The sequence below is a fragment of the Sparus aurata genome, chromosome 17 (genome assembly GCF_900880675.1).
Source record: "Sparus aurata chromosome 17, fSpaAur1.1, whole genome shotgun sequence".
NCBI classification, from domain to species: Eukaryota; Metazoa; Chordata; class Actinopteri; order Spariformes; family Sparidae; genus Sparus; species Sparus aurata.
In genome coordinates this window covers 26,518,724-26,542,395 of record NC_044203.1, presented here as the reverse complement: position 1 = coordinate 26,542,395, position 23,672 = coordinate 26,518,724, and the positions used below count along the sequence as shown (strand labels likewise).

The 23,672-nt window shown below is 39.7% G+C and overlaps 3 protein-coding genes across 4 annotated transcripts; 2 read left to right on the top strand and 1 right to left on the bottom strand.

Annotated features, from left to right (window-relative positions):
• Positions 1 to 417: 417 nt before the first annotated feature.
• Positions 418 to 12,760, top strand: ctps1b (CTP synthase 1b). Of its 2 annotated transcripts, XM_030394392.1 has the most exons (20): positions 418 to 617; positions 1,319 to 1,386; positions 1,563 to 1,648; positions 2,356 to 2,537; positions 2,798 to 2,968; positions 3,159 to 3,259; positions 4,605 to 4,721; positions 4,835 to 4,918; positions 5,324 to 5,404; positions 5,581 to 5,732; positions 5,929 to 6,061; positions 6,234 to 6,322; positions 7,120 to 7,214; positions 8,362 to 8,424; positions 8,576 to 8,619; positions 8,710 to 8,806; positions 8,901 to 8,956; positions 9,676 to 9,772; positions 9,961 to 10,105; positions 11,124 to 12,760. In XM_030394392.1, the coding sequence occupies exons 3-20, from the start codon at positions 1,629 to 1,631 to the stop codon at positions 11,200 to 11,202; spliced, it is 1,806 nt and encodes a 601-aa protein (XP_030250252.1). In that variant the 5' UTR covers positions 418 to 617; positions 1,319 to 1,386; positions 1,563 to 1,628; the 3' UTR covers positions 11,203 to 12,760. The 2 variants fall into 2 exon arrangements, with proteins under 2 accessions (XP_030250252.1, XP_030250253.1); XM_030394393.1 differs by lacking the exons at positions 1,319 to 1,386; positions 1,563 to 1,648 and having other exon boundaries at positions 419 to 617.
• A 1,548-nt stretch (positions 12,761 to 14,308) lies between these two features.
• On the top strand, positions 14,309 to 16,881 carry rab42b (RAB42, member RAS oncogene family). The gene is made up of 2 exons (XM_030394394.1): positions 14,309 to 14,553; positions 15,516 to 16,881. Exons 1-2 carry the CDS (start codon positions 14,336 to 14,338, stop codon positions 15,964 to 15,966), a joined length of 669 nt encoding a protein of 222 aa, XP_030250254.1. The 5' UTR covers positions 14,309 to 14,335; the 3' UTR covers positions 15,967 to 16,881.
• Positions 16,882 to 19,435: 2,554 nt separating this feature from the next.
• On the bottom strand, positions 19,436 to 23,433 carry taf12 (TAF12 RNA polymerase II, TATA box binding protein (TBP)-associated factor). Its single transcript, XM_030395237.1, has 6 exons — positions 23,262 to 23,433; positions 22,445 to 22,650; positions 21,879 to 21,956; positions 21,474 to 21,588; positions 20,269 to 20,357; positions 19,436 to 20,129 (listed from the first exon to the last, which is right to left on the bottom strand). Exons 2-6 carry the CDS (start codon positions 22,520 to 22,522, stop codon positions 20,094 to 20,096), a joined length of 396 nt encoding a protein of 131 aa, XP_030251097.1. The 5' UTR covers positions 22,523 to 22,650; positions 23,262 to 23,433; the 3' UTR covers positions 19,436 to 20,093.
• Between the last annotated feature and the right edge of the window lie 239 nt (positions 23,434 to 23,672).

Here is a 23,672-nt window from a genome sequence, read left to right as displayed (position 1 = left end):
CATACATACATACATACATACATACATACATACATACATGCATACATACATAAAATACATGTATAAAGTGTCCAGGAACAGTCATGAAAAAGATGTCAACTTACTTACAAGGACAGAACATCATGATTAACTGATTTTGTTTCAGTTAGGCTGATCAATTTCAATTTCTATCCATCATATTGTAATAAATTGCACTTGTATTGACCTTGAAATACTTCATCCTCTCAAATGAACCTGACGTCATACGATGAAAACATAAGAATATATAGAATTTGTATTGCCCTCAGTTTGGCCTGTCAGTCACAGTCTCTCGGTCACCGAACCCGGAAGTCGTCAACCTGATTGGTGGATGCCGTGGGGGCGGTGGCGCAGCGTCTGCCTGACAGTCTGAGTAAAGGGAATAGAATTACCCATGATGCACTGAAACGGAAGTACGAACGCTGTACTGAGAAGCAGTGGCTCAAGTCAGGCTGTCCTACACGTGTTTTTTTTTTCTTACCGCAGCAAGAACTTGGAGCCTGATGCTTTTCCTAAATAGAAGTACAGTTAATTACATTCTCAGTAGTTAGAGAAGGCTCCGCGTTATTTACCTCGCCGTCTTTCACTTTAGCTGTTTGGTAAGTGTGTATTTTGTTTTAATAGTCAGGGGGGTCAGTAACGGCAACAAATTCTGCAAAGTGTCAAGTCGGTCGATGTTGTCTTGGTTACACTTATGCTAGAGGTTGTGTCAGTTAAGTTACCTAACTTTCCCCAGAGGCTGCTGCTGTAACTTTGGCAGCTAACGCTAAGAAGTGTTAGCTAGCTGTAACAGAAGTCGTTTTCAAAACAACACGAAGTCATTAAAAGTGGTTGTGGCAAAGCTGAGGCTGAGGAAAGTAAGACCACATTTCCCCACTGCTTAAAAGTAGCAGCTTTGTATAATTGGGTGTTTAGCCGTCTGTTAACTTCTGACAGCGAAGACTGGCATCGTGCTCTGAAGATGACGGGTCTGACGCAGCTGACCTAGATAGCTCGCGGCGCGCTGTCAACTGAATTTCCCGCCACTCATTTCAAATCTCACGGTTGATCGCAGTTTTAAACATTGAATAGTTGTAATTAGGAGCAGCTTTAAACAGCTAACTTTGGCGTGCTACCTCTCGATTTTGTCGGATTTTCTCGTTTAGTGTCACCAATTGGTATGTGTCTGATATTATGCGATCCAGATGTAGACCCTCTTCCTGCTTTTAAAATATAGTAATATTGACTTTAACCAAACCCAGATTAACTGTGTTTTCTACACTTATGCCAGTGGCTACACATATATTCCATTGATCTACAGGTAGCGAGAGGCACCAGCAAGACAGGGAAGAAGAAGACTGCCAGGAATTAAACAATGTCGTTGACAAGGCAGGTTCCAAAAAATGTAATAGATCAAATATATTTTATTTGTACAGCCAAAATTTGCAATCACATTGGCTCAGTGTGCTTTACAATCTGTACAGAGTGCAACATTCTCTGTCCTGAGACCCTCGATTCGAGTGAGGAAAAACTTATACAAAATGATAATAAAATGCGTTTGACAGGGAGTCAAAAATAGATGACAGGAACCTCAGGAAGAGCCACAGAGCAGGGATCCCTCTCCCAGGGACATGGACATGCAGCAGATGTGGCAAGTACAGAACGGAACAACAACATTGCAGTTTACAAATTTAGTTTGTTTTGCAATAATGACATGAGGAAGCCACTGTATCCAACTTTAGACATGGACGATACACACAATATGTTTAAGTAGAAATTGCTGAATGTAAACTGTGTGCTAGAAAACTTCAAATGGCACTTTAAAGACACAGAAATAAAGGGAGTTGGATAAGCCACTAGTTTCAAATTTGATCCGATAGGAAAAAACGCTCTCTACACAAAGTACTTCTGTATATAAATGTAGAAGAAGTGCAGCATGTTTGTTCAAGTGCTACCTGGGTGGAGGCACAGAGAGTAGCCCAGAGAGCCAAACGTGTTGCTGGTGTGAGCATTATTTGGAAAGACAACACACCTGCAGTTTGCAATACAGGTTCTACAAGTATTCAGCGAGGGGGAAACAAATCTAAGAGTTCAAACATAACAAATTTCATAAGAGCTAAGGAATATTAATGTATCTATATTTGCTCAAATCCTTCCTTACCCTCAGGTGTGCATGAATTACTGGAGCAGATAATTATCAGTTGAAAAGAAATCCATATTGCCAAGCCCTGTATAAATGTGATTGTGAAGAAGTCTAATTGAGTAACATAAAGTGGGTAGACAGGTTGAGTTTGGGAGCGTAATGTAAGTATTTATGCTTGGTATTTACCAATACATGTCTCTTTGTTTTTGTGTTAGGTCTTCTCGTGCCAGTATGAAGTACATCCTGGTAACTGGTGGTGTAATATCTGGCATTGGTAAGGGCATCATTGCCAGCAGCGTGGGAACAATCCTCAAGTCCTGTGGCCTTCACGTTACAGCCATCAAAATTGATCCGTATATCAATATTGATGCTGGCACCTTCTCACCTTATGAGCATGGTGAGTAATTGAGTCCACTGAAGAAGCTTCTTTTCTATTGTATGTGATGCATCATCGGCTGTTTTATTCGATTTTGTGGTGTCCTGCAGTTCATATTCGACAAGAAGTGGTGTGGCAGCATGATGCCTAATGGCTGCTGGACAGACCACATTAAGCTGATTTGCATAGAGCGAGATATTTGTTGTCAGTAAACAAAGCACAGAGTTTCCTCTGTTGTTTCATTCCCCTTATGATAAATGGCTATAATCTTTGTTTTGCAGGTGAAGTCTTTGTTCTTGATGATGGGGGGGAGGTGGATTTGGACTTGGGGAACTATGAGCGTTTCCTCGACATCCGTCTCACCAGAGACAACAACCTAACCACTGGAAAGATCTACCAGTCAGTCATCAACAAGGAGAGGAGGGGAGACTACCTGGGCAAGACTGTACAAGGTGAGTAAGTCCTCACCCTCCAAACGTGAATCTCCTTGACTTGATTGAGGTTTGTTACTAATGCATGTGGCAACACTGTTTGTGTTTGCTTGTGTGTCTGTACAACCGAGAATTTGTTAAGCACTCTATTTCTTATCTTAAGTATGTCTAGTGAGCAGTTGTGTGTTTTATCCTATAAATCTGTTTCCAGTGGTACCCCACATCACAGATGCCATCCAGGAATGGGTGATGAGGCAGGCCAGAATCTCAGTAGATGATGATGGTGTGGAGCCCCAAGTTTGTGTCATAGAGGTAAGTTGGTCTTGGGTTCAATTCTGTACCCATCAAGCGGGAATTTGTTTACAACTTCCCCTCACATGATTGTAACCAGAGCATTTATTTAACGTGTCAATGACATCTAGAGAAAGCATGCCATTAGAGATATAACCAAGTAAATTGCTAAAAGCAATTATAAAGTGCTGTACTTGGCAAGCAGTCTGAGAAATAGAGACATATTGGTCTGTAAGTAGAAAAACAAAAAAATCGAGAGATGTAAAAATGGATTTGTTGAGGGGTATCTGTACAACTTCTCTTTTGTAGGCTTGGCTCTGCTTTGAGCCAGGGGAAACACAGTGAACAAAACAAAGTTGTTTTTTTTTTTTATGTTAAATAAAACATCAGAGATGTGTGTCTGACAATATCTACTGAGAAAATATTTCATATTTTGCATATGTGCAGCTGAAATTGGTAATTCATTTCTAACCTTGTCATAAAACATTTGGAGATTCAGCCCATGTCAGTGCACAGCTTCATTTGCTAATACTAAGGACCGCAAACATGTCTCAGCAAGATTTAGAGAAACTCTTCTATGCATTTATATTCAGTAGACTCGACCACAGTAACTCTGCCTGTACAGGTTTATCTCTAACAGACAGCTACAGCTAAGTCAGATGATATGACGGTGAATTACATCACTCCTGTTGTCATATTTCACACTGGCTTCCTATACCTGAAATAATCGATTTTTAAATTCGAAACGGTTGGATTTATATGCACTGAATGGTTGAGGCCAAAAAAACATTTCAGGGGCAAACAGGGGCTTCAGTCGGCTTACTATCTCTCATTTGTACGATGCACCACATATTTGGAATGGACTCCAAGAAAAATTCAGATCTGCTTAAACTTTGAGTTCTTGGAAACTAGAGTTTAAACTTCTCTGTTTTAAATTGCAGATTGTCAAGTGAAACTTTGGGCAATTTATTCCTATCATGGCACTGAACTGTATTTGTTATTCTACTGTTTGTCTTATTCAATTTGAGCTTATTTTTATCTTCCATTTTATTTTGTCTACTCCTCTTCATTCATGTCTGCCTTTTCTATATTGCCTTTTGTTTCTTTTACATCCTTTCTAAATGCCATTCTGCCTATTCTCAAAGCACTTTTTAATTGCTTTTTTATTGAAAGGAGCTTAATAAATCCACTTGCTTTGCCTTGCCCTTCAGCAGTTCTTCTGATTTTAATACATCAAACCAGTTCTGACAGTATTATAGGTGCAATACAGTTGATGACATTTTGTTCTCTCTGGGGGTGTACAAGGGTTATGTAAGATGCTGCGAAACCAACGTGTGTGTTCGTGTATCCTGTTTGGTGTCAACAGCTGGGAGGCACAGTGGGAGACATTGAGAGCATGCCCTTCATCGAGGCCTTCAGACAGTTCCAGTTCAAAGTGAAGAGGGAGAACTTCTGCAACATCCATGTTAGCCTGATACCACAAGTACGGCACAGAATGTGATAACTGAAGGACCCCTGCAACTGTATCATAATTTTTTCCACCACTTGTGTGGTTTCCACTCACAATAAGAGGTGAATTTGTTTATGCGTCCTTAGCCCAACACCACAGGTGAACAGAAAACCAAGCCGACCCAGAACAGTGTCAGAGAGCTCAGAGGGCTGGGCTTGTCTCCAGATTTGGTGAGTCAGATTAAAGTTGTACATATTTGTGCCTTCTCTCTCTCTTTTTTTTTTTTTTTTCCTTGCCTTCTTGTTTTAACTTCTCCCAGTTTGGCTTGACCGTTCCGCATTTATCCAGATGTATAACCATCCAGAGTGTCCTGCTTTTGCTCTGCCTGTCAAATCACTTTGTAAACTGTTTTTAAAGACGCTTTATAGATAAAGTTAATATTATTATAATATTTATGTGTACAAATCTTTAGCTAATAAATCTTTCTGACATATTCATCTAATGATGTACACAACCAAATAAACTCTGATTTGAAATCTAAGGTATGATATTTATATCTTTAAATCCATGAGACTAAACACTAGTCACATTGTATATTGTGATTTATAACATTAAACATTTATCTCTTTTTTTAGATTATGTGCCGCTGTTCAACACCCCTGGAAACGGCTGTCAAGGAGAAGATCTCCATGTTTTGTCATGTGGAGCCCACACAGGTGGAGTAGTGTGATTATTGTCTAACAGATGATGTATGATCATGTGTGGCACTGCTGGGATGTAAGAACCAAGATGATTTTTAATGACAGTTATATTGTACACCAAGTATATGTTAATGAAAAGACGTTAACATTGCTCAGCGCTTGTGTTAGTTAAAAAATTATTTTCTTTTCAGGTGATCTGTGTCCAAGATGTCTCCTCAGTCTACAGAGTGCCCCTGCTGCTCGAAGATCAGGGTGTTGTGAGCTATTTCTGTCAGCGTTTGAACCTGCCTGTCGGCATTAGGCCCAGGAAGATGCTTGCAAAGTGGAAGGAGATGGCTGACAGGTAGGAAATTGTGTTTTTACTGCTAACTTTGCGTAAGGTTTCTGAGAAAATGGACACAGACTAAAAAATGTTAAAACCTAGAAGTCCCTACAACATACTGCAGGGGATAAATCACCGAACGTTGAATTGTTGTTTGAGTAGCTGTGAAGACATGATGATTGGTCAGTATTGTGAAGGATCTCCCTTTTATTCTCAGATCTGACCGTCTCTTGGAGCATGTTTCCATAGCCCTGGTGGGAAAATACACAAAGTTAGCCGACTCCTACACCTCTGTTATCAAAGCCCTAGAGCACTCTGCCCTCGCCATTAATCACAAACTAGAGGTCAAGGTATGTAAATATTGCACCCTTATGTGTTTAATGCATTGATCATTGTATTAAGTATCACTGCAACACTTAAACTTGGCATGACTAGCATTTGCATAAATTAATACAGCAGTTAGCCTGTGGGCATGATGTTGATTGATGTCCTTCCAAATGATGCTGTTTGTTATTATTACAGTACATCGACTCGGCAGACCTGGAGCCAACCACTCTGCAAGATGAGCCAGTTAAATATCATGAGGCCTGGCAAAAACTCTGCAGTTCCCAGTGAGTAGAGCTAACCACCTGTAGGCTTGGATGATTGACATTTAAAACGACTGATAATTAAATTTTACACTGTGGTGATTTTATTTTTGTCATGTATGCCACATGATGGCAGTAGAGCGCTTTCTACCCAGCAGCTTATGCAGCTATAAAATTCAGCGGACTTGTGCTTTGTACAAAATCACAATATTTTTTTCATGTTGATTTATAGATTATGTCTACAATGTCTGAGTCCTGAGGCTATTTCCAAGTAGACATCTACATGGGACTGATATAAAAACAGACGTTTGGAGCATATAGTGTTTTTTTTGTTTGGATGCATTTGTTTTGAATGTCTCTGGAAGAAGTGTATCCTCATTAGATTTCATACTGCATAGCATCTCAAATGTAAAACAAACAAAACAAAATCAAATAGACCCTTAATATCAACTTGGTTTAAAAGCCATAATGCTGTTGTTGTGTGTCAGTATTTATTAATCTTGCTTACAAGATTTTGGGCTGTTTCAATAGTTGTTGAGCGTTTTGCCCCTGCCACCTTTTACTCAGGGAGAATTGACTGAGTATTGAGCTCTTTTTATAGCAGTGCGCTGAAATCACATTCCTTCAGGCTACAAGGATAAAAATGTAGTAACAACCACAGGAAAAAACAAACATAAAGAAGGAAAAAAATCCCAAATAAGTCAATTATATTTATATTGATTAAACTTTTACAATACAAATTTGAATATAGAGATCAGAAGATTGTAGTGGTAGCCTAAGGAACGTTTCTGAGTCTGGTGTTGCTTTCTCTCTGCCCACAGAGGTGTGTTGGTACCAGGAGGTTTTGGTGTGAGAGGAACAGAGGGCAAGATACTAGCTATTAACTGGGCAAGGAAACAGAACAAGCCATTTCTGGGTAAGAAAGATTTGTAACTTTTCTGTCTCATTAGCTCTGTGTCCTCCTTCATTATATCAATCTAGGAAGATTTCATGCTAACCTGATGAAGTTTAGACAGACGACATGTTGTCTCCTCCTATATGTTGGCTACTGCTTAAGATCAGCTAATAATTCTTGGTATGCAGCTTGATACTTGAATTACTGGGGATATAACAAGGAACTTATTAGCCACAGATTCTCTATGAAGTTACTCGCTGCAAAATCAACCAAGTATAAAGTACCAATATAAAACAGAATGTAATTGATTGCATAAGTATTCCACCACTTTATTCAAACATATTTAAATCACCACTGGTGCAGCCCAGAAGTCAAGAAGTTACATATTAGTTTCAGTGCTTCATGCTGTTTGGATACATCTGTGCAGCAAGCCCTGGAGGGTTTGTCAAGGGCAAAATGAATTCATCAAAATACAGTGAACTCTTGAAGAAAAAGCTGCCACGGTCTGCCAGAGAACTCTGACTCAGGGTGAAATGTATTTCTCTGCCCAACATGAACCTGAAATATAAAGCCAAAGCTACACATAACGAAAAACAATGTTAATGATTTTCAAAGAGTCCAGAGCTCAAATCAAATGAGAAAATGTTGCAGGAGTTTATAATTACAATTCTGTAACAATCTCTTGTGCAACTTTCCATAGTTTGAGCAATTATGCAAAGGCAAATCAGAAAACACGTTGTGTTCTACTTTATGAAGACCCACTCCACCCATAAATTCAAAGCTGAAACTGCTGCCACAGGCGATTCTCCAGAGGAAAGACCGCAAGGGCATGAATACTTGTGCAATCACTTGCTTTGTGTTTCATTTCTATGGAATTTAAGATCCATTTAAAGAGATTCTTATCTCACTTTGACAATATTTTGGTTTTATGAGGTGAAAAAAAAATCTTAATTACATCCGCTTGAGGCATTCAAAGTTGTACAAAATAATGGTACAAGAAAATTCCAGAGAGGTGAAATACTTGTTATATTCGCACTCTATTATAATTTGCACATATAGTAATGTTAGTCATGTAAGTGGTGGGGGATATTGCTCAGTCTTTGCTTATTTATGAATCCTTACAATAGAGCTCATTATGCAAGGATCCTGCTGGTCTTGTTTTATGCAGGCGTGTGTTTGGGCATGCAGCTGGCAGTGTGTGAGTTCGCCCGCAATGTTCTCGGATGGGAAGGTGAGTAATTGCACAGTTCAGCCGAGGACACTGTTGAAGAATTTGATTCCTATGGTTTCTAATTTAATTTTGAGAGAAAAAAAAGAGAGAACCTGTAGACATGTTGTGAGGTGGATGTGAGCTTAGATCTGTTTCACTTATCTCATTTTAGATGCCAACTCCACAGAATTTAATCCAGAATCCGAACACCCTGTGGTAAGTTATCTTTTTCTGCCATGCTCATATCAAGCCATATCAGCAGGGGCTTCACCAGAATGATTTTAACATCCTGTTGGATCTTGACAGGTGATTGATATGCCAGAGCACAACCCAGGGCAGATGGGTGGGACTATGAGGTTGGGGAAGAGGCAGACTATTTTCAGATCCATCCCCAGCGTACTGAGTATGTATCCTTCTCACATTAATGGTGCACTGTTTGCTTTTTGGTCTTTTCCAGCTCAATTGTTTTTCTGATAACTGATATTTAATTCTTTCAGGAAAACTGTACGGAAACGTGGATTATGTGGATGAAAGGCACAGACACAGATTTGAGGTAGAAACCAAAACAAGGTTTTAAGGTTTTTTGTGAGGGCTTAGAACTTGAGCTTGTCTTCTCATTACAGATCTTTTTGAAACCAATTTTTTTCTCCCACCTTTTTGAAAACTTTTTTTTTTTAATAAATCTCTGTATACGCAGAAACGTAAAAACAATTTCAAGCAATCATGCCGTGCCAGTAGGTGGTGTTTTAGTTTACATCAACAGTGTTTAATACTCTTGGGATGTGTAGTGAGTTTATTTTCCTTACACAGTTTCAAGATAAAAACACAAACAACGTTAGCTAATTATTGTGGTGCTTATAGTTATTTGACACCTTTTTTTATTTTCCGTATATCCAGTAGCTTGCTATTGTTTCAGGCGCATGCTCAATTCCTAAAGCAGTAATGGGCATGCAAAAATTGTTTCTCAGACATACTGCTCTACATGTACACATGGATATACAGGCATGGGATTTTTTAAGAATCTTGCCAAAAAATATTTATTAAAATTTTTACTGACTGTGGACTAAAGACTAAGTTTTAAAGGAAATTATTTGTTTCCATAAAAAACTGCATATGTGTAGACTAGACGTTATTCTGCCTGTACATAAATGTATATTTATATTCTTTATTTTTCATCTGTGTCAAGCTACAGTGTTCAAGTATTATAAGATAACCATGAACCCTTATTCATCAGAAGCCTTCCTTGAATCATTGAATCTCTGTTCATTCTAGGTGAACCCTGAGCTGAAACACCACTTTGAAAACAAAGGTCTTCAGTTTGTCGGGCAGGATGTGGAAGGAGAGAGAATGGAGGTCATTGAATTGGAGGGTGAGTAAAAGTGTCATTGAACACATGAATGCACATGCTGTTGTGTGATAATGAATACAACGTGCTGTATTCAGCTGGTTGATCCTTGAGATGTACTTTTATCATTTCTGTTTTTTAGACAATGAAGTGTAAATGGTATTGGGGGCGGGGTCAGCAAGTTCAAACTAATTGACCCGTCTTTGTTCCAGATCATTGTTACTTTGTTGGTGTGCAATATCACCCAGAGTTCACCTCAAGGCCCATCAAACCTTCACCTCCATACTTTGGTCTCCTGCTGGCTGCTGCAGGAAAACTGCAGAGCTACCTCAACAAGGGCTGTCGCCTGTCTCCACGGTAAGCGCTGACACACAATGTGTTATTTAAACATTATTTGATGGACGTTAAAACCGCTAATTTACTGTATATTGCTCCTTCAGCACTCTGAAACTCCAGTTTGGGTTTGTAACAGGTTTGCACAGAAGTTGGAAGTGTTATTTCAGTGCTTTTTATATAAAATTTTCTCTGCAGTAGCGATCATTTCTGAATTAAATTTAAAAGATCCTGATGCAGTTCCTTCGTTGGCTAATGAACTGATATTACAGATCCACATACAATATTCTGAATCCACAGTCTGAGGTTTTTATATTCCCCATGGGTGCTAACATCAGCAGAGCTGGTAGCCAAGGATGCAAGCATTTCAACAATATTTGGACATTCTGACTTGAAAGAAAAACATCTTGGATTTTTGCTATGGTAACACTATTGGTGTGTTTCATACCAGTGTATATATACCAACCGCCTTCCCTTTTTTAAACAACACAGTAATGTTAAAAAAAAGAAACTTACAAGAGACAGTCTTGCAGCGCCCTACAGTGGTCACAGCATGCCATCACATAACTCAAGGCGGTAATGGTTCTGGTGTCTTACCAGTTCTGGACTGTATATTCTGGTATCACTATCAGTTCCTGTATTGGCAGATATGCAGATTCACATGTTGGATCAGATCAATACTGAAATAGTGGATTGGTGCATCTCCAATTTAAACACTTGGAACATATCTTCATAGGGGGGAATCCTACATTTCAACCAATCTTTTAACTGGTGGATTACTTGCATACTAAGTAATGTTTACAGGAGGGTAGTATTGATAATGCATTATGCATTCTCTTCTCTTGAGTGGAAATTTATGAGCACATTTTTATTTGTTGTCATAACCTACACTGCCTTATTTTAATGCACAGTAATTGCATCTAAGGACCCATGGGTATTACAGCTACAGTTTACAATGACACTATGTCTTCATTGCATTTGCGATCCCTGTCAGGCGTTACTGCTGTAATGCTCATTTTTATGCCTCTCTCCTCCATCGCAGGGACACTTACAGCGGCAGCAGTGGCAGCAGCTCTCCTGAAGTGGACATCTCCGAGCTCAAGTTCCCCTCTCTGTCCTGAGACTAAAGCACGTGTAGTTTTTGTGTGTGTGTCACTCATGCAGGTAAATGCCAGGCTGAGAAAAAAGCTGGTCTGACACTGGAAAAACCAAAGCTTTTGTTGAGCTATTTTTAGACTCTGATTGGTACAATGTGTTAATAATTTATGCTCTAAATATATTATGCCTTCTGTGATTTTATAAAAGTAAAGTGATGTCTTGCAGCTAACTTCGTAGGAGTGTAGATTTGCTGTAATAAGCAAAGTGTGTTATGAAATACCTGCAAAGAAAATGTGAAGAGATGGATAGTATACATTGCAGTCAGGTATAGAAACTTGTGACTCCCTTGGAATAAGCAGATCAGTCTTCAGGAGGCAACAGTGACAAAGGGTTGGGGGTATGCAATCAGGGGCACATTCAGCCTCCACAAAATGTAGCACACCATTTATTTAAATGGAAAACGGTGATTGGTAGAACATTGTGTTGGGTTCTACATGCATACTGCCTAGTCTGCCTGCTTATCATGGTGAGGTCTATATATATGAGGTCTATATCTATATACATGCTGCTGCTGATTGGGTAACATTTCTGACACACCCACCAATAAGAGAAGACGTACCTCAAAGTCTGTTGCACACCGTTAAGAAGAAACATGAGCATTCCTCAGGTTTGTTTTTGGTGCAGCCATCCTGCAAATCACTCAATTAATCCAATGGATGAAAACGGAGAGGTTCATGATTTCATACAGTTGTTACAGTGACATATCATGGATATATTTGCCTCTTTGAAGTGTTATTGTATAACAAGTTGATTTTATGTATTGTATCCTTTTAGGTTTAATGGCTTATTATCAAATTCATTCGGGTGATGACACTAAAGTGCAAACTACATGATTTTCTGGTTTAAAATAGTCTTGCCCTGTAATGCATGGATTGTGCATGCAAAATCTATATGCAAGATTAAACTGGACCATGAAATTGTGCTTTTGTGACTGTAGGTTATATTTATATTTTCTGTGGTAATAAAGTGATTAGTTAAGTTAATATCAAAATGACACTGAGATAAAAATTCTGCATGAAAGTTGAAATTGGAAAACTTCTTGGTGTTTTGCCTTAAGCTGAACAAATCTGTTCAGCTTGTTTGACTTTTATATTTGAAACCTTTCACCTGCTGACATCAACAAACGCGGTTTTGAACTCGGTGCCGTGTCTGACACCAGAACTTCCTGATTGACTGATTCACAGTCATCTGACAATCCCACCAGTTGAAAGTGAGTCAGCAGTATTAAGTGAAAAACAATGCTTGGGAAAAGAAAAGTGATTTCTTTTTAAACTGAAAGAAAAACATGGATTTGATCTCGAAACATCATTAGCAGCCAGCTGTAGATGAGAAGCTTACAAGTTAGTCTTTCGCTTTGTCATATGAAATGAGATTAAATGATTGCTGACGATGCCTTCATGTATCAGCTGGTGACCTGCGTGTTTAGAAAAGAAATGCCATATTTTCAGATTTATGAATTTCGGGTACATATTTGATGTTATGTTTGTTTATTCTGAATAAATACATTTTTATTCCCCATGACATCTGACCTTTATTCTGGTCTAGCGGAGTTTAGGAGTGATTGCAAGTTCTCTGATGACAGTGTGAAACTTGAGTCTTGTAACAACACTTGGAGGAACTGAAGAGCTATGTATTCACCGATAGTACCATTTTCAGGGTCTTCGCACTTGAAACCACCGGTGCCCACTGTATTTATTTACATTCCACATTAAAAGTCTGAAGCGGCTTTAGCAGCCCTGTAGAGGCCGTCCTGCTAATTAACCCCCGCATATATAAAAAGGGCTGCAGCAGAGGTTTATCGAAATTATGTAAACAAACCATTAACAGAACACAATTACTTTGATTAAGTTGTCTGGTGATTCTCTCCAGTGGAATCTCAATCAATCTGGGAGTGATGCCGGTGTCTTAATTGTACATCTAAAATGCTGGTTTATATTTTGACCACAGATCGAGCCTTTAAAGTTCCAATTTGTAAGAGAGTTGATTCCTTGAGTCTCATTCCCAGCTCATCAAACACTGGTGCTTGAGGATTGTGGCCGACTCTACCCACAATCCTAAAGTGTCTGTATTTGATGAGTCGGTAATGAGACTCAAAAATTGACTTTCTTACAAACTGCAACTTTTGATGACTTGCGCCTGTGTTTAATTGGCCACTAAAATGAGCAAGATGACCAAATGAAAATAAACAGACATGTAGTCATCACTAGAATAGTCAATGTAAATATAACCTGCGACAAACCTATTGAATTACATATCCTGAGCGTGTCCTGGCATTTCCCAGGGAATATAAAGCTGCATTGTTATCAACTTCCCCTTTTAGGTGGAGGTGTACACGCTACGGACAAGACCATAAAGTGAATTGTCTTGTCAAACAGCTGCCTACACTTCACTATGATTGTTACTGATGGCATGCACTTGTGAGCTGGCAACAGCAGGAAAGTGCAAGGGGCTTGCCTTGATATGGTATTAAGTTCAACTAGTACTTCCTCTTAATCCACGCCCCTCCCTCCCTTGTCTCCCACATCTGTCCCTCCCTTTCCTCAGCTGCCCTCCCTGCGTCCTTGCGCTTTTTCGCCCCACCTTTTGTCAAGTAGCAACAGGCAAAACTTTGGGAGGCCACACCTCCATGCAGCACACACTCATGCCCATGCTTACAGTAGCAGTTTAGATCAGCAGCTCAGATGAGAACTGCTGCGATACTGGGATCTGCTTTTGTTTGCTTTTAGAGGGTTTGACGAGAACCACCATGGGAGTGAGGCCGAGCGTCCTGTGCTGCAGCCGTCAGTGGAAATAGGGGTAGGAGTTTGGGGATGACTGTGAACACAGACTGCGCTACAGATTGTGACATTTACAAGGAGTGGCTGCTGTGGTTGTTTCTCAACATTTGGAATATCAAACATAAGGAGCCCCTTGGTGAGAAGCTGGTGTGGGATTGCTAGGCTCGTACAGGTTTCATCCCTTTTTTCTTTCTCTATATCTGTCCATCTGGACTAATTCTCTTTACTTAGCATCTTATTCTAATCCTGCATCTTATTTTTATTATTTTTCTTCTCTAGGCTGTATCCTCAAAGGCTGTTTTCATCCCTACCAGCGACAATGGACCTGACTTTGTGGCAGTACCAGTTCAGGATCATCATGCTGGGGGACTCCACAGTGGGCAAGTCCTCTTTGCTGAAGCGCTACACTGAAGACTTGTTCCTGGAGTCCATAAACCAGACGGTGGGTGTTGACTTCTATGTGCACTTCCTGGAGGTGGAGCCGGGGGTTCGTGTCAAGCTGCAGTTCTGGGACACAGCCGGGCAGGAGAGGTTCAGGTGAGGATGAACCCATCTTGTGACGTCTACGCGACGTCAGTCTTACAGTTTGGAGTCTTTGCTCGGTTGGGTATCTATCCGTCTTTATATGCACCAGGCCTACTTGCACTGTCCTTGGCCTCTTTATTAAAACAACCAATGCCATTCTTATGTTAAATATTAAAGAATGACTCTCATGCATGCAGATATACTATCTAAATAAACTACCAGCGGTTATTCCATTCACATCGGAGCTGTTCATCAATGTTTGCTCTCAGCTGTGACTGTGTATCCACCCTGTCAGCCTCACAATTCCAGTGTGCAGCGTGCACAGAGATGCATTATGTGTAGTGCTTAAAGTGGAAACGGCATTTTTCTTCCCGCTCAGGATATTTAATGAATAAAAAACTAGGAGCAGCGTGTTCCGTTCTGTCTCTAAATTCATTATTTCAGTTCTCCAGTTGAGTGAACCGTGGCAAATTGCAAACTGTGCCTGTTTGTGTTTACCTCCTCCCTGCGTGGTATCTGTAGACGGCTAATCCCACATGAGTCAGCTGAAAGCTCAGCCAAAACAGGTTTGTTTTCATACAGAAGTACGAAGAAGTAAAGTTTTTTACCACCTGGCATCTAGGGGGAACCTTCGCTAATCCCTTTTTTCTTTGGTTCAAACATCCAGTGACTCGCGGGGGAACTACGAGCCTCCTGACAGTTTCACGATTAGGGTTGGAAAAACAAAAAGGTTATCAATTTTCTTACAAAGACACAGACTCTTTGTCAATCAGCTTATCTACAAAATCTCAGCTCAAACTGTTCAGAGAATCAGCGGATTATTTGCTCACTAGAACAGGAAATAAGTTGCTATCAGAGTCTGAACTCTGCTCTGCTCAATGAGGATGTTTGGAGGCTTTCATCTGTAGAAATTTAAACCCCCCCATCCCTTCCTCTAGTTTATTTTCCCCGCCGTGTTTCTCTTCTCTCCTCAGGTCAGTGACCCGTTCTTATTACCGCAACTCAGTCGGAGGCATGCTGGTGTTTGACATGTCCAACAGAGCCACCTTTGACCACATTAAGGAGTGGCACACCGAGGTGTGCGAGCGAGTGCAGCCACACAAGGTCGTGTTCGTCCTGGTGGGCCAAAAAAGCGACCTGGAAGGTCACGAGGAGAGGGCGGTGAGCCGGCTAGAGGCTGAGAAACTGGCCGGACAACTGGGGATGCCCTACGTAGAGGCCTCCGCCAAGTCGGGCCACAACGTGAGGGCGGCCTTCGAGCTGCTCACTCGCCGGGTCTACCAGGGTCTGCTGAGCGGCGAGGTGGAGCCGCAGGAGGGTTGGGATGGAGTCAAGTGTGCTGCACCACAGGCACTGAAGTTGCACAGAGCCAGCCTGGTGCAGCACAGCACACCTCCCAAGAACAACAAGAAGTGCTGCGGTTGAACTGGAATGGCGGTGGTTCGCGCATATACACCCATGTTTCCGTGGAACCAAACCCAGCCTTTCAGGAGGTTGGATTTGTGGTGGAATGTCACTGTAACAACGTGACCATAATGAAACACTGATTTCTTTTTTGCACCATTGTTGAGACTGACTTAAGGCAACGTTTTGTGACTTTGAATTTAACAATGCTTTGACATACCTTTAAATGGGTGAGGGTATAACTTCAGAAATAAAGGTTTTACGTAACAGACATTTTTTTTTATCCATAATCTGGATAAAATCTTGGGTCCTGACTGAAATGTACATAAAGCCTAAAAAGAAAAACTATTGGACGGGTGACATTTTGCACAGACAGCCCGTGGTACCGAGAGGATTATTTCATTCGTACTGTCTTTTCATGTAACACCACCATTAGGTTGACATTTGGTTTTAGGGGAGATGTCTTGATGTCTGCTGCATGGTTTGCTGTGAAATTTGTTACTGATGTTCAAAGTCTTTTAATTTTTCATCTAGCACTATTATCAGCTCCAAATCTCAATGCGACCACTACTTTTTTTGTGTTTTTTTACTACATAGCTGCAAAACTACTGACATTTCCATCAGCCATCGCTGTACTAGGCATGCTAACATGCTACAGTAGCATTGTAAGTAATTTATTATTTTAAGACCTCAAGACCTTTACAGTGCAAAAGTACTGTAATGTAAGTGCTGCATTTAAGTACAAATTTAAGGCACTTGTATTTAATTACTTGTTCCATTGTATGCAACTTTACAGATCGACATCCACTACACGAGTATGGCAGATTTAGTTACTAGTTATTTTTCAGATTACAGTTTTTCATACGCTTCCTGTCCAGATGTTATGATTGTGTGTTCCTTTCTCGGTTAATAAAAAAATATCCTAAACTAAATCAATCATCGCAAAGCTGAAAAGTTGACTTTTTGGTGATGTGTGGTTCTCACAAGACAGCAGTGCTACAAAGATATGATGAAATATGATGATCAGCTGAAGATCTATAGAGTATTTGAAATTAGTGCCACTTTAAACATCTAGCAGTGAAATACACAACATACAACATTACTGAAGCAATTATATAATTAAAAAAAACATCAGATATAATAGTCTAACACTGACAGCAACCACTCTTCTGAGGAATGAGCACTTTTAAGTACAAGTTTGTTTTAATATGTTTTCTTATGTAAGGTCTCGATGCAGGTCTTTCTCCACTTGTACTTGAGTATTTTCAGTGTGGTATTCTTACTTTTACTTAAAGTGAAACTCGCGCCAAAATGCAACTTAGGCTTTTTTTGTGTGTATATGAGTCAAGCCTTCGTGTAAAAGAATAATTACGACGAAAGAGGCACTTTTAAGATTGACTGTATTTTCGTTTTTGGGTCAAAATCATTTTTAATGGGAGTACTTGGGGCACTTTAGCGATAGCATCAAAATGGCTATTTTTAAAACACTAAGAAGGCTCGACGCAACATGAAACTTTGCTCGTAGTATCACCAGGGTCTCTACACATGAACACGAGCATTGAGAACATTGTTTGTGTACACAGAGTTTGCAAAAAAGAAATTTTTTAAACAACTCACCTTAGCAGTAGCTTGTTCCTCTAGCCGCTGTCATGGCAGCCGAGAAGTATCGATCTCAGAATGTGATATAAATTTAGTTAGAGTTAAGGTGGAACGCTACTGTCTTCCTGCAACAACTATCCACGCGATATCTCACATGACTTTTCCGGCTTTTGATTTTAGTATTGTTTCTTATATGAGGCTCCTTTTTCAACTGCAAGGTCAATATTGTTTTTCGCTAACGACAAAACAACAAATTTTAGCTTTAGGAGCTGTCCATCTTAACTGTCCTACATGTTACGTTGCATTCTGAAATCGACACTTCTCACTGGCAGGACGGCGGCTAACATGAGTTGTCAAAAAACTCTCTTTTTAGCAAACTCTGTCTACACAAACAATGCTCGTGTTCACGTGTAGAGACCCTGGTGATACTATGAGCAAAGTTTCATGTTGTGTCGAGTCTTCTCAGTGTTTTAAAAACAGCGATTTTGCTGCTATCGCTTAAGCACTCCCATTTAAAATGAGTTTGACCCGAAAACGAAAATACGGTAAATCTTAAAAGTGCCTCTTTCGTCGTAATTATGCTTTCACACGAAGGTTTGACTCATACATTCACAAAAAAAAGCCTTGGTTGCATTTAGGCGAGAGTTTCACTTAAAGGATCTGAGTGCTTCTTCCACCACTACAGTAGTGGTTGCCAAACTGGGGGGTCTTGATCCCCTTAGGCTACATTCCACTCCTTTTTTTTAGAAGGGACACATTTGATAAAAAGTGATAAGGGACCAGACTTTCACATACCCTAAATAAGACTATTTTTGTGCTTCGCAACGGATATGACAATGGGCCAATTAGCTCCCTGATGAAATGATCAAAGGGCCGGGCTGAGGATGTTAATGGGCTGCTGTCGGCCCACGGGCCTGAGTTGATATGGTCAGCCCTAAGGGGTTTTAAGATAGTGGTTGCAATATGATTAAGAAAAAAACTCTTCTTGTGAAATACTTGCTACACTGAGAGAATACTCTCCCTTTTCCACTGAATCCATTCCTAGACATAATCTGTGATTCTTATCTGTTTCTTTATCTGTCCGTGGCTGGCCACAGTTCAGCTGTTGTTCCCCCGGCTCAGATTAGAAGCATCACCCTCAGCAATTGTGAATTAATCCTTCTGGGCCTAAGTAGTCCGGAAAAGGCTTCGTTGCATTACCACTAATTGCACAGAATCCTGCGAGCGAGTCGTTGTTTTCAGGTGCTGTTGTTGAAATTAATTCAATAAAAACTCTGGGGTGCCTTTGGATATTGCTGTTTTGAAATGTTATGACAGGTTTCTATAGCAATTACTATTCATCTGGCTGATGAACAGCCTCCTGTGTGTCTGCAACCAAAACGCACGGAATTTCTTTTGCTACTAAAAGACACCCAGATTAAAGATACACTGACAAGTCAACTGTTGTGTCTGCGGGCTGCACTGTTTCCTTGGATCTCTGCAAGTACACAGTAGGTAAACTGATTATTTTTCATTATTATTTTACATGTTTCTCTCCACTTACACCTTCAAAACTTCCGTGTTGTCATGATTACAGCACTTTTCTTTCCAGTCATAAGGAAAACTGCTCAAAAGCACAAAGACTGAATCACTTTTACATTAACAGGTGAATGTTGTTTTGTATGAAATAAAGTTGAGTCCCTCCCTACAGACTCATAACTGTTGATGTAAGTAAAACCCTTGGCTAACTTATTCTCAGTCAAGTCTGGCAATAGATGCCATACTCCAAGATTACTGCTCGTTTGATATTCCATTTTTTTATTGTTTTATTTTTTTAATCGAACAGTGTGAAAAGTATTTTGATTCAATATGCTGAAATAGAGAAAAATAAAAATAACATTTACACGGATGGTTGAAATAAATGTGTTATGTAATAAAAACCTACTACATTCATAGACGATACACAACAGCACATTACACATGTAACAACAATTTACTGTATTTGTGGCCACCATTTGTAGTAGGAATTTGGAATTATCTCTATTGAAAGAAACTATAAAATCAACAGCATTGTATGATTAGAGTGGGTACACATTGGGGCTATAATCTCATACATACTCAATGGCTATGATCAGCTATTTTTAAGATAACTATAAATACCAATTTTAAAAAGGAGGCAGGTGAATCAGTAACACTCCCAAATGCTTTTGTATCAAAAAGGTAAACTGGATACAGCAGTGATCATAATCCAAAAAGAAGTATTCCAGTAAATGTTTATTGACAAAAATGCAATGAATAAAGTTCTGCCAGGCTTAGCTTAATGGCAATGAAACAGAATCAGAGACGAGATTTACAATATTGTGAGACGGTGCTGGCAAAACACTCAAAAAGTTAGAGAGTCAAAACGATGAAACACTATCTAATGTCCAAAAAAAAAAAAAACCCCACCCAAACCATATTTTTTGTCGTCATTAGTCCAAAATAGTCCCAGTAGACAAGAGAAAAACAAAAAACAAGAAAAAAAAAAGACAATATAGAGAGTGGATACAACATATGAGCATACAGTCGTGCTACTTTTTGGTTGTCTTGCGGATCAGCGCCATTCTCTGAAAGGAAGACAAAAACAAACAGTTAGGCTCACTGTGTGTTCATTACAAGATTAGTAATCAACAGTTTCTCTGCATGTAGCCATAACAGGAATATTCTAAGACATCCAACAGAATAACAAAGCCTTCTACTGCTCACCTGTTTGTGAGCCTCTGTGGTGCACGCCTTCTTGAACGGCCGGATCTCGTCCGAGCCATAACCAGGAATCCACATGTTCCACTGGCGCTCTAAGGAAAGCATAACACAATGTCAGCAGGAAAATTCATGGCCATCCACTTAAACTGGGTATGAGTATGCCGCTGTGAAGAGGAAGCAGATTGTATCGACTCTGGTCGGTTGCTTAGCTACAGAAAATACTATGAACAAGTCAGATTGTGACACCTCTTCATAGAATCCTCTTGAATAACTTGTCAGTGAAACCTTGTAAGCAACCGTACTTGTCTCTCTTTTCAATCATTGTATTATGAATGTCCATTTGTGCCTTTCAAATAGAAACTTTAAACAACATCCATTCCGTCAGCACACAAACTGAAATGTTCCAGTATCCTTACAATTGCTGTATGTTCGCATTTGCCAAGGAGTTTTCAGCTTCCCGAAATGCCATTTATGTGTCCATAGAAATATAGAGAAAGCGCTTTGTTTAAAGAAATACCTGTGTATGTGTGTACAGAGACACAACCTCTATCTCTTTTCCAAAAACAGTTAATAATCAAATATATAAATAAAGTAAATCATTTCAACTTCAATGACTGTCTTGGCTATTCTCCTTCGCTCTAATCCGAACACAGCCATGGAAAAGTTAAAACGAAGTCCCTACCAGTGATTTTGTTGGCATGCTAACCTAGACCTATCTGGACATTTCACACAAACTTTTTCTGGTTGAACACTTGCAGACATTCAAGGAGAAAGTTGAAAACATCTTTGTCATTCTTTTCTCCACAGCACATGGATCCCTGACAGCTCCCACTTGAGAAGCCAACTGTCAGAAGTTTTTTTTTTTTTTTATTAAAAAAGGAATGCAGATTTTTTAGTTGCATAGACAGTTTGATTAAAAAAAATGTAATTCAAAAGTAGCCGTCATACCATAATACAAATATCATATGACAAAAAAAGTAATAAGATATCACTTTGGGTTAAAAAAAAAAAATGAATGACTCACACATCAAGTAGTCATGATATGCTGGGTGGGGTATTAATTTTGTCCTGAGCCTGTCATCTTAGAAAGCAATTATCCCCCCTTTGTAATTACAGGCTGACCATCAGATAATTTAGATATTTCTCTTTTATCCTTTTGAAAAGATTAGATATCACACAACCCAGAAAAAAAGTCACCAGCAACTCACCGAGATGTAATTGAACATCCTTCACCTCCAAGGTGTTGGACTTGCGATGGCGAGCCAGTTGACAGGCTGCCGTCACTACACTCTCTATAAAGTCATCTGCAATTTGTAGCAGCATCTGAAAAGAGACAGACACGTTAAAAACCAACCATTGTGTACAGTGAAAGGAAACAATCCACCGCAATCCCTCATATTATTTCAGCTGCTCACATCATTTATCATGCAGCCAGACTTTCAATAGAATAACATTTCCAAATGATGGATGTGGCCGTAGGTTCGGGCAGATGGAAAGCAACAAAAACAAGATGCAAGCGGTATTCATTTCACCCCAGACATTCCACTGTTTTTTCTGGCCCCCAAAAAACATGCAAATTTGATTTAAAACTGCAATTAAAACCACTGACAGACCTCCTCAACGTCCTCATCCAGCTGCTCATTGGGATCGATTTCTCTCACCAGATCCTGCAGCTTCTTCTTACTGAGCACCTGGAGAGAAAGCAGGTGTTTCCATTCAGTCAGTAAACAATGGCCGTAGTGCATACATTGTTTTTTTATTTTTTATTTAAAGCAAAGACCAACAAAAGTGTTGTGGATCTTTGGATGTATTCATAAAATATCTCATGTAAATATACAACCTTCGTGCTACATACATTTACAGAGAGAACGTCAACGTATAATCAGTCACTAATCAAAGATTAACAATAGGCAGATTTAACATTAGGACTGTCCCACACTTTATGCAGCTTTAATGTAGTGAATAATTTGTTCTTCTTACTCATAAATTAATACATAAAAAAAACTACATAACCTACCTATAATTTAAATGATGCAAGATATCAACACACACACACACACACACACACACACACACAGTTTAAATAAGCAGGCAAAATGTCACCGCTTCTAATCTATGGCATAAGATTTGCCCAGCCCTGCAGCATCTTTGGGTAAAGTGAATAAGAAGCTGGACTGACCTGAGATCCCTCCGGACTACTTCTGCCAGCAGGACCAGGGGTCATAACCTTCACTGCTGTTGCGGTGCTGTTGGCCATGCTGGTGGCAACAGGGAAAGTGGAAGGAATGTGGAGTTTCACAAGAGGCAAAAAAAAAAAAAATGTGTCTTTCTGTGTCAGAGTCCTGTGTGTCAGTCCAAGATGGGCACAGATGTGATGGATAATGTCTGTGGAAAATAGTCAGAAATTACAAAATTCAGCATCACAGCACAAGCTTTATGAATAATGTGCACCTTAAATGTAGAATTGTTCTGTCCCAATACAAAATCCCAATCCATTTTGTCTATACATTCACTTTGTTTTTCATATTCTGTTGTCTATTTTGGTCTATTTATTTTCCATTCGTGTCTCCCTGTTGTATGAAACCCCACTGCTGATGTTTTTTGTTTTTTTAATTTATCTTCACCCCCAGATAAAAGACATGGTAATGTTGTAGGACAGAGTTAATCAGGATTACTATTGACGTTAGCTACAAGACACAGGCAGAAACTTAGTCGGAAAACATCGCTGTTGTTTCCACTCACAATATTCCAAAAGATAGCAAAACAACAACACACTCGTACAATAAAACGACATATGTGCATGTTAAACGGCTGTACAGCGTTAACAAAAAAGTAAAACTCGTGAAATACCGCCCCTAACAAAACGTTATATGCTAAAAACAATAGCAGCTAACAAGCTTTGAATTTAGCCGGACGGGCTAACATTAGCAGCTAACCCAACGAAGCGGCTTCATAATCGCCGCTTGCTAATATTACTCGATAAACTGCGAACTTACCCAAATAAACAAACACTATCTATCCATGTTTCGGCTCCGTCGCGACGACAGTGAGTGAGTTTGACACAGAAAGACTTGCTCAATTTCACACAGCACAGCTAGAAGAAAATCACCGAGGATTTTTCTCCCCCTCTTCTTCCGCTTTATTTGTGTCTATTTCCGGTGGTGTCGCCTCCACTCCGCCCCCTGCTGGACACTCCGTGGAACTACACCGCGGTGCAACGAGCGCCTCTGGTCGCGGTTGATATAATTAAATATCAACGGATAAACATCATGGGACAGGGATGGTGTGGGAATGTGTCTTTAATCATGAAAACAGGAGGAAAACAACAATGCTAAAAAAGCATTACAGGAACACAGAATAACATGACTTCAACAGGCCTAGAAAGAGTAAGCACACATTTTTTTCGG

Excerpts from the sequence above, each read along its gene's own strand:
- ctps1b (XM_030394392.1), top strand. The coding sequence starts at position 1,629 with ATGGACATGCAGCAGATGTG. Across the intron at positions 9,773-9,960 it reads GGAGGTCATTGAATTGGAGG|ATCATTGTTACTTTGTTGGT; the intron begins GTGAGTAAAAGT and ends TCTTTGTTCCAG. Across the intron at positions 10,106-11,123 it reads GGCTGTCGCCTGTCTCCACG|GGACACTTACAGCGGCAGCA; the intron begins GTAAGCGCTGAC and ends CCTCCATCGCAG.
- rab42b (XM_030394394.1), top strand. The coding sequence starts at position 14,336 with ATGGACCTGACTTTGTGGCAGTACCAGTTCAGGATCATCATGCTGGGG. Across the intron at positions 14,554-15,515 it reads GCCGGGCAGGAGAGGTTCAG|GTCAGTGACCCGTTCTTATT; the intron begins GTGAGGATGAAC and ends TTCTCTCCTCAG.
- taf12 (XM_030395237.1), bottom strand. The coding sequence starts at position 22,522 with ATGGCCAACAGCACCGCAACAGCAGTGAAGGTTATGACCCCTGGTCCT. Across the intron at positions 20,358-21,473 it reads GGATGTTCAATTACATCTCG|AGCGCCAGTGGAACATGTGG; the intron begins GTGAGTTGCTGG and ends TGCTTTCCTTAG. Across the intron at positions 20,130-20,268 it reads CCACAGAGGCTCACAAACAG|AGAATGGCGCTGATCCGCAA; the intron begins GTGAGCAGTAGA and ends TCTTCCTTTCAG.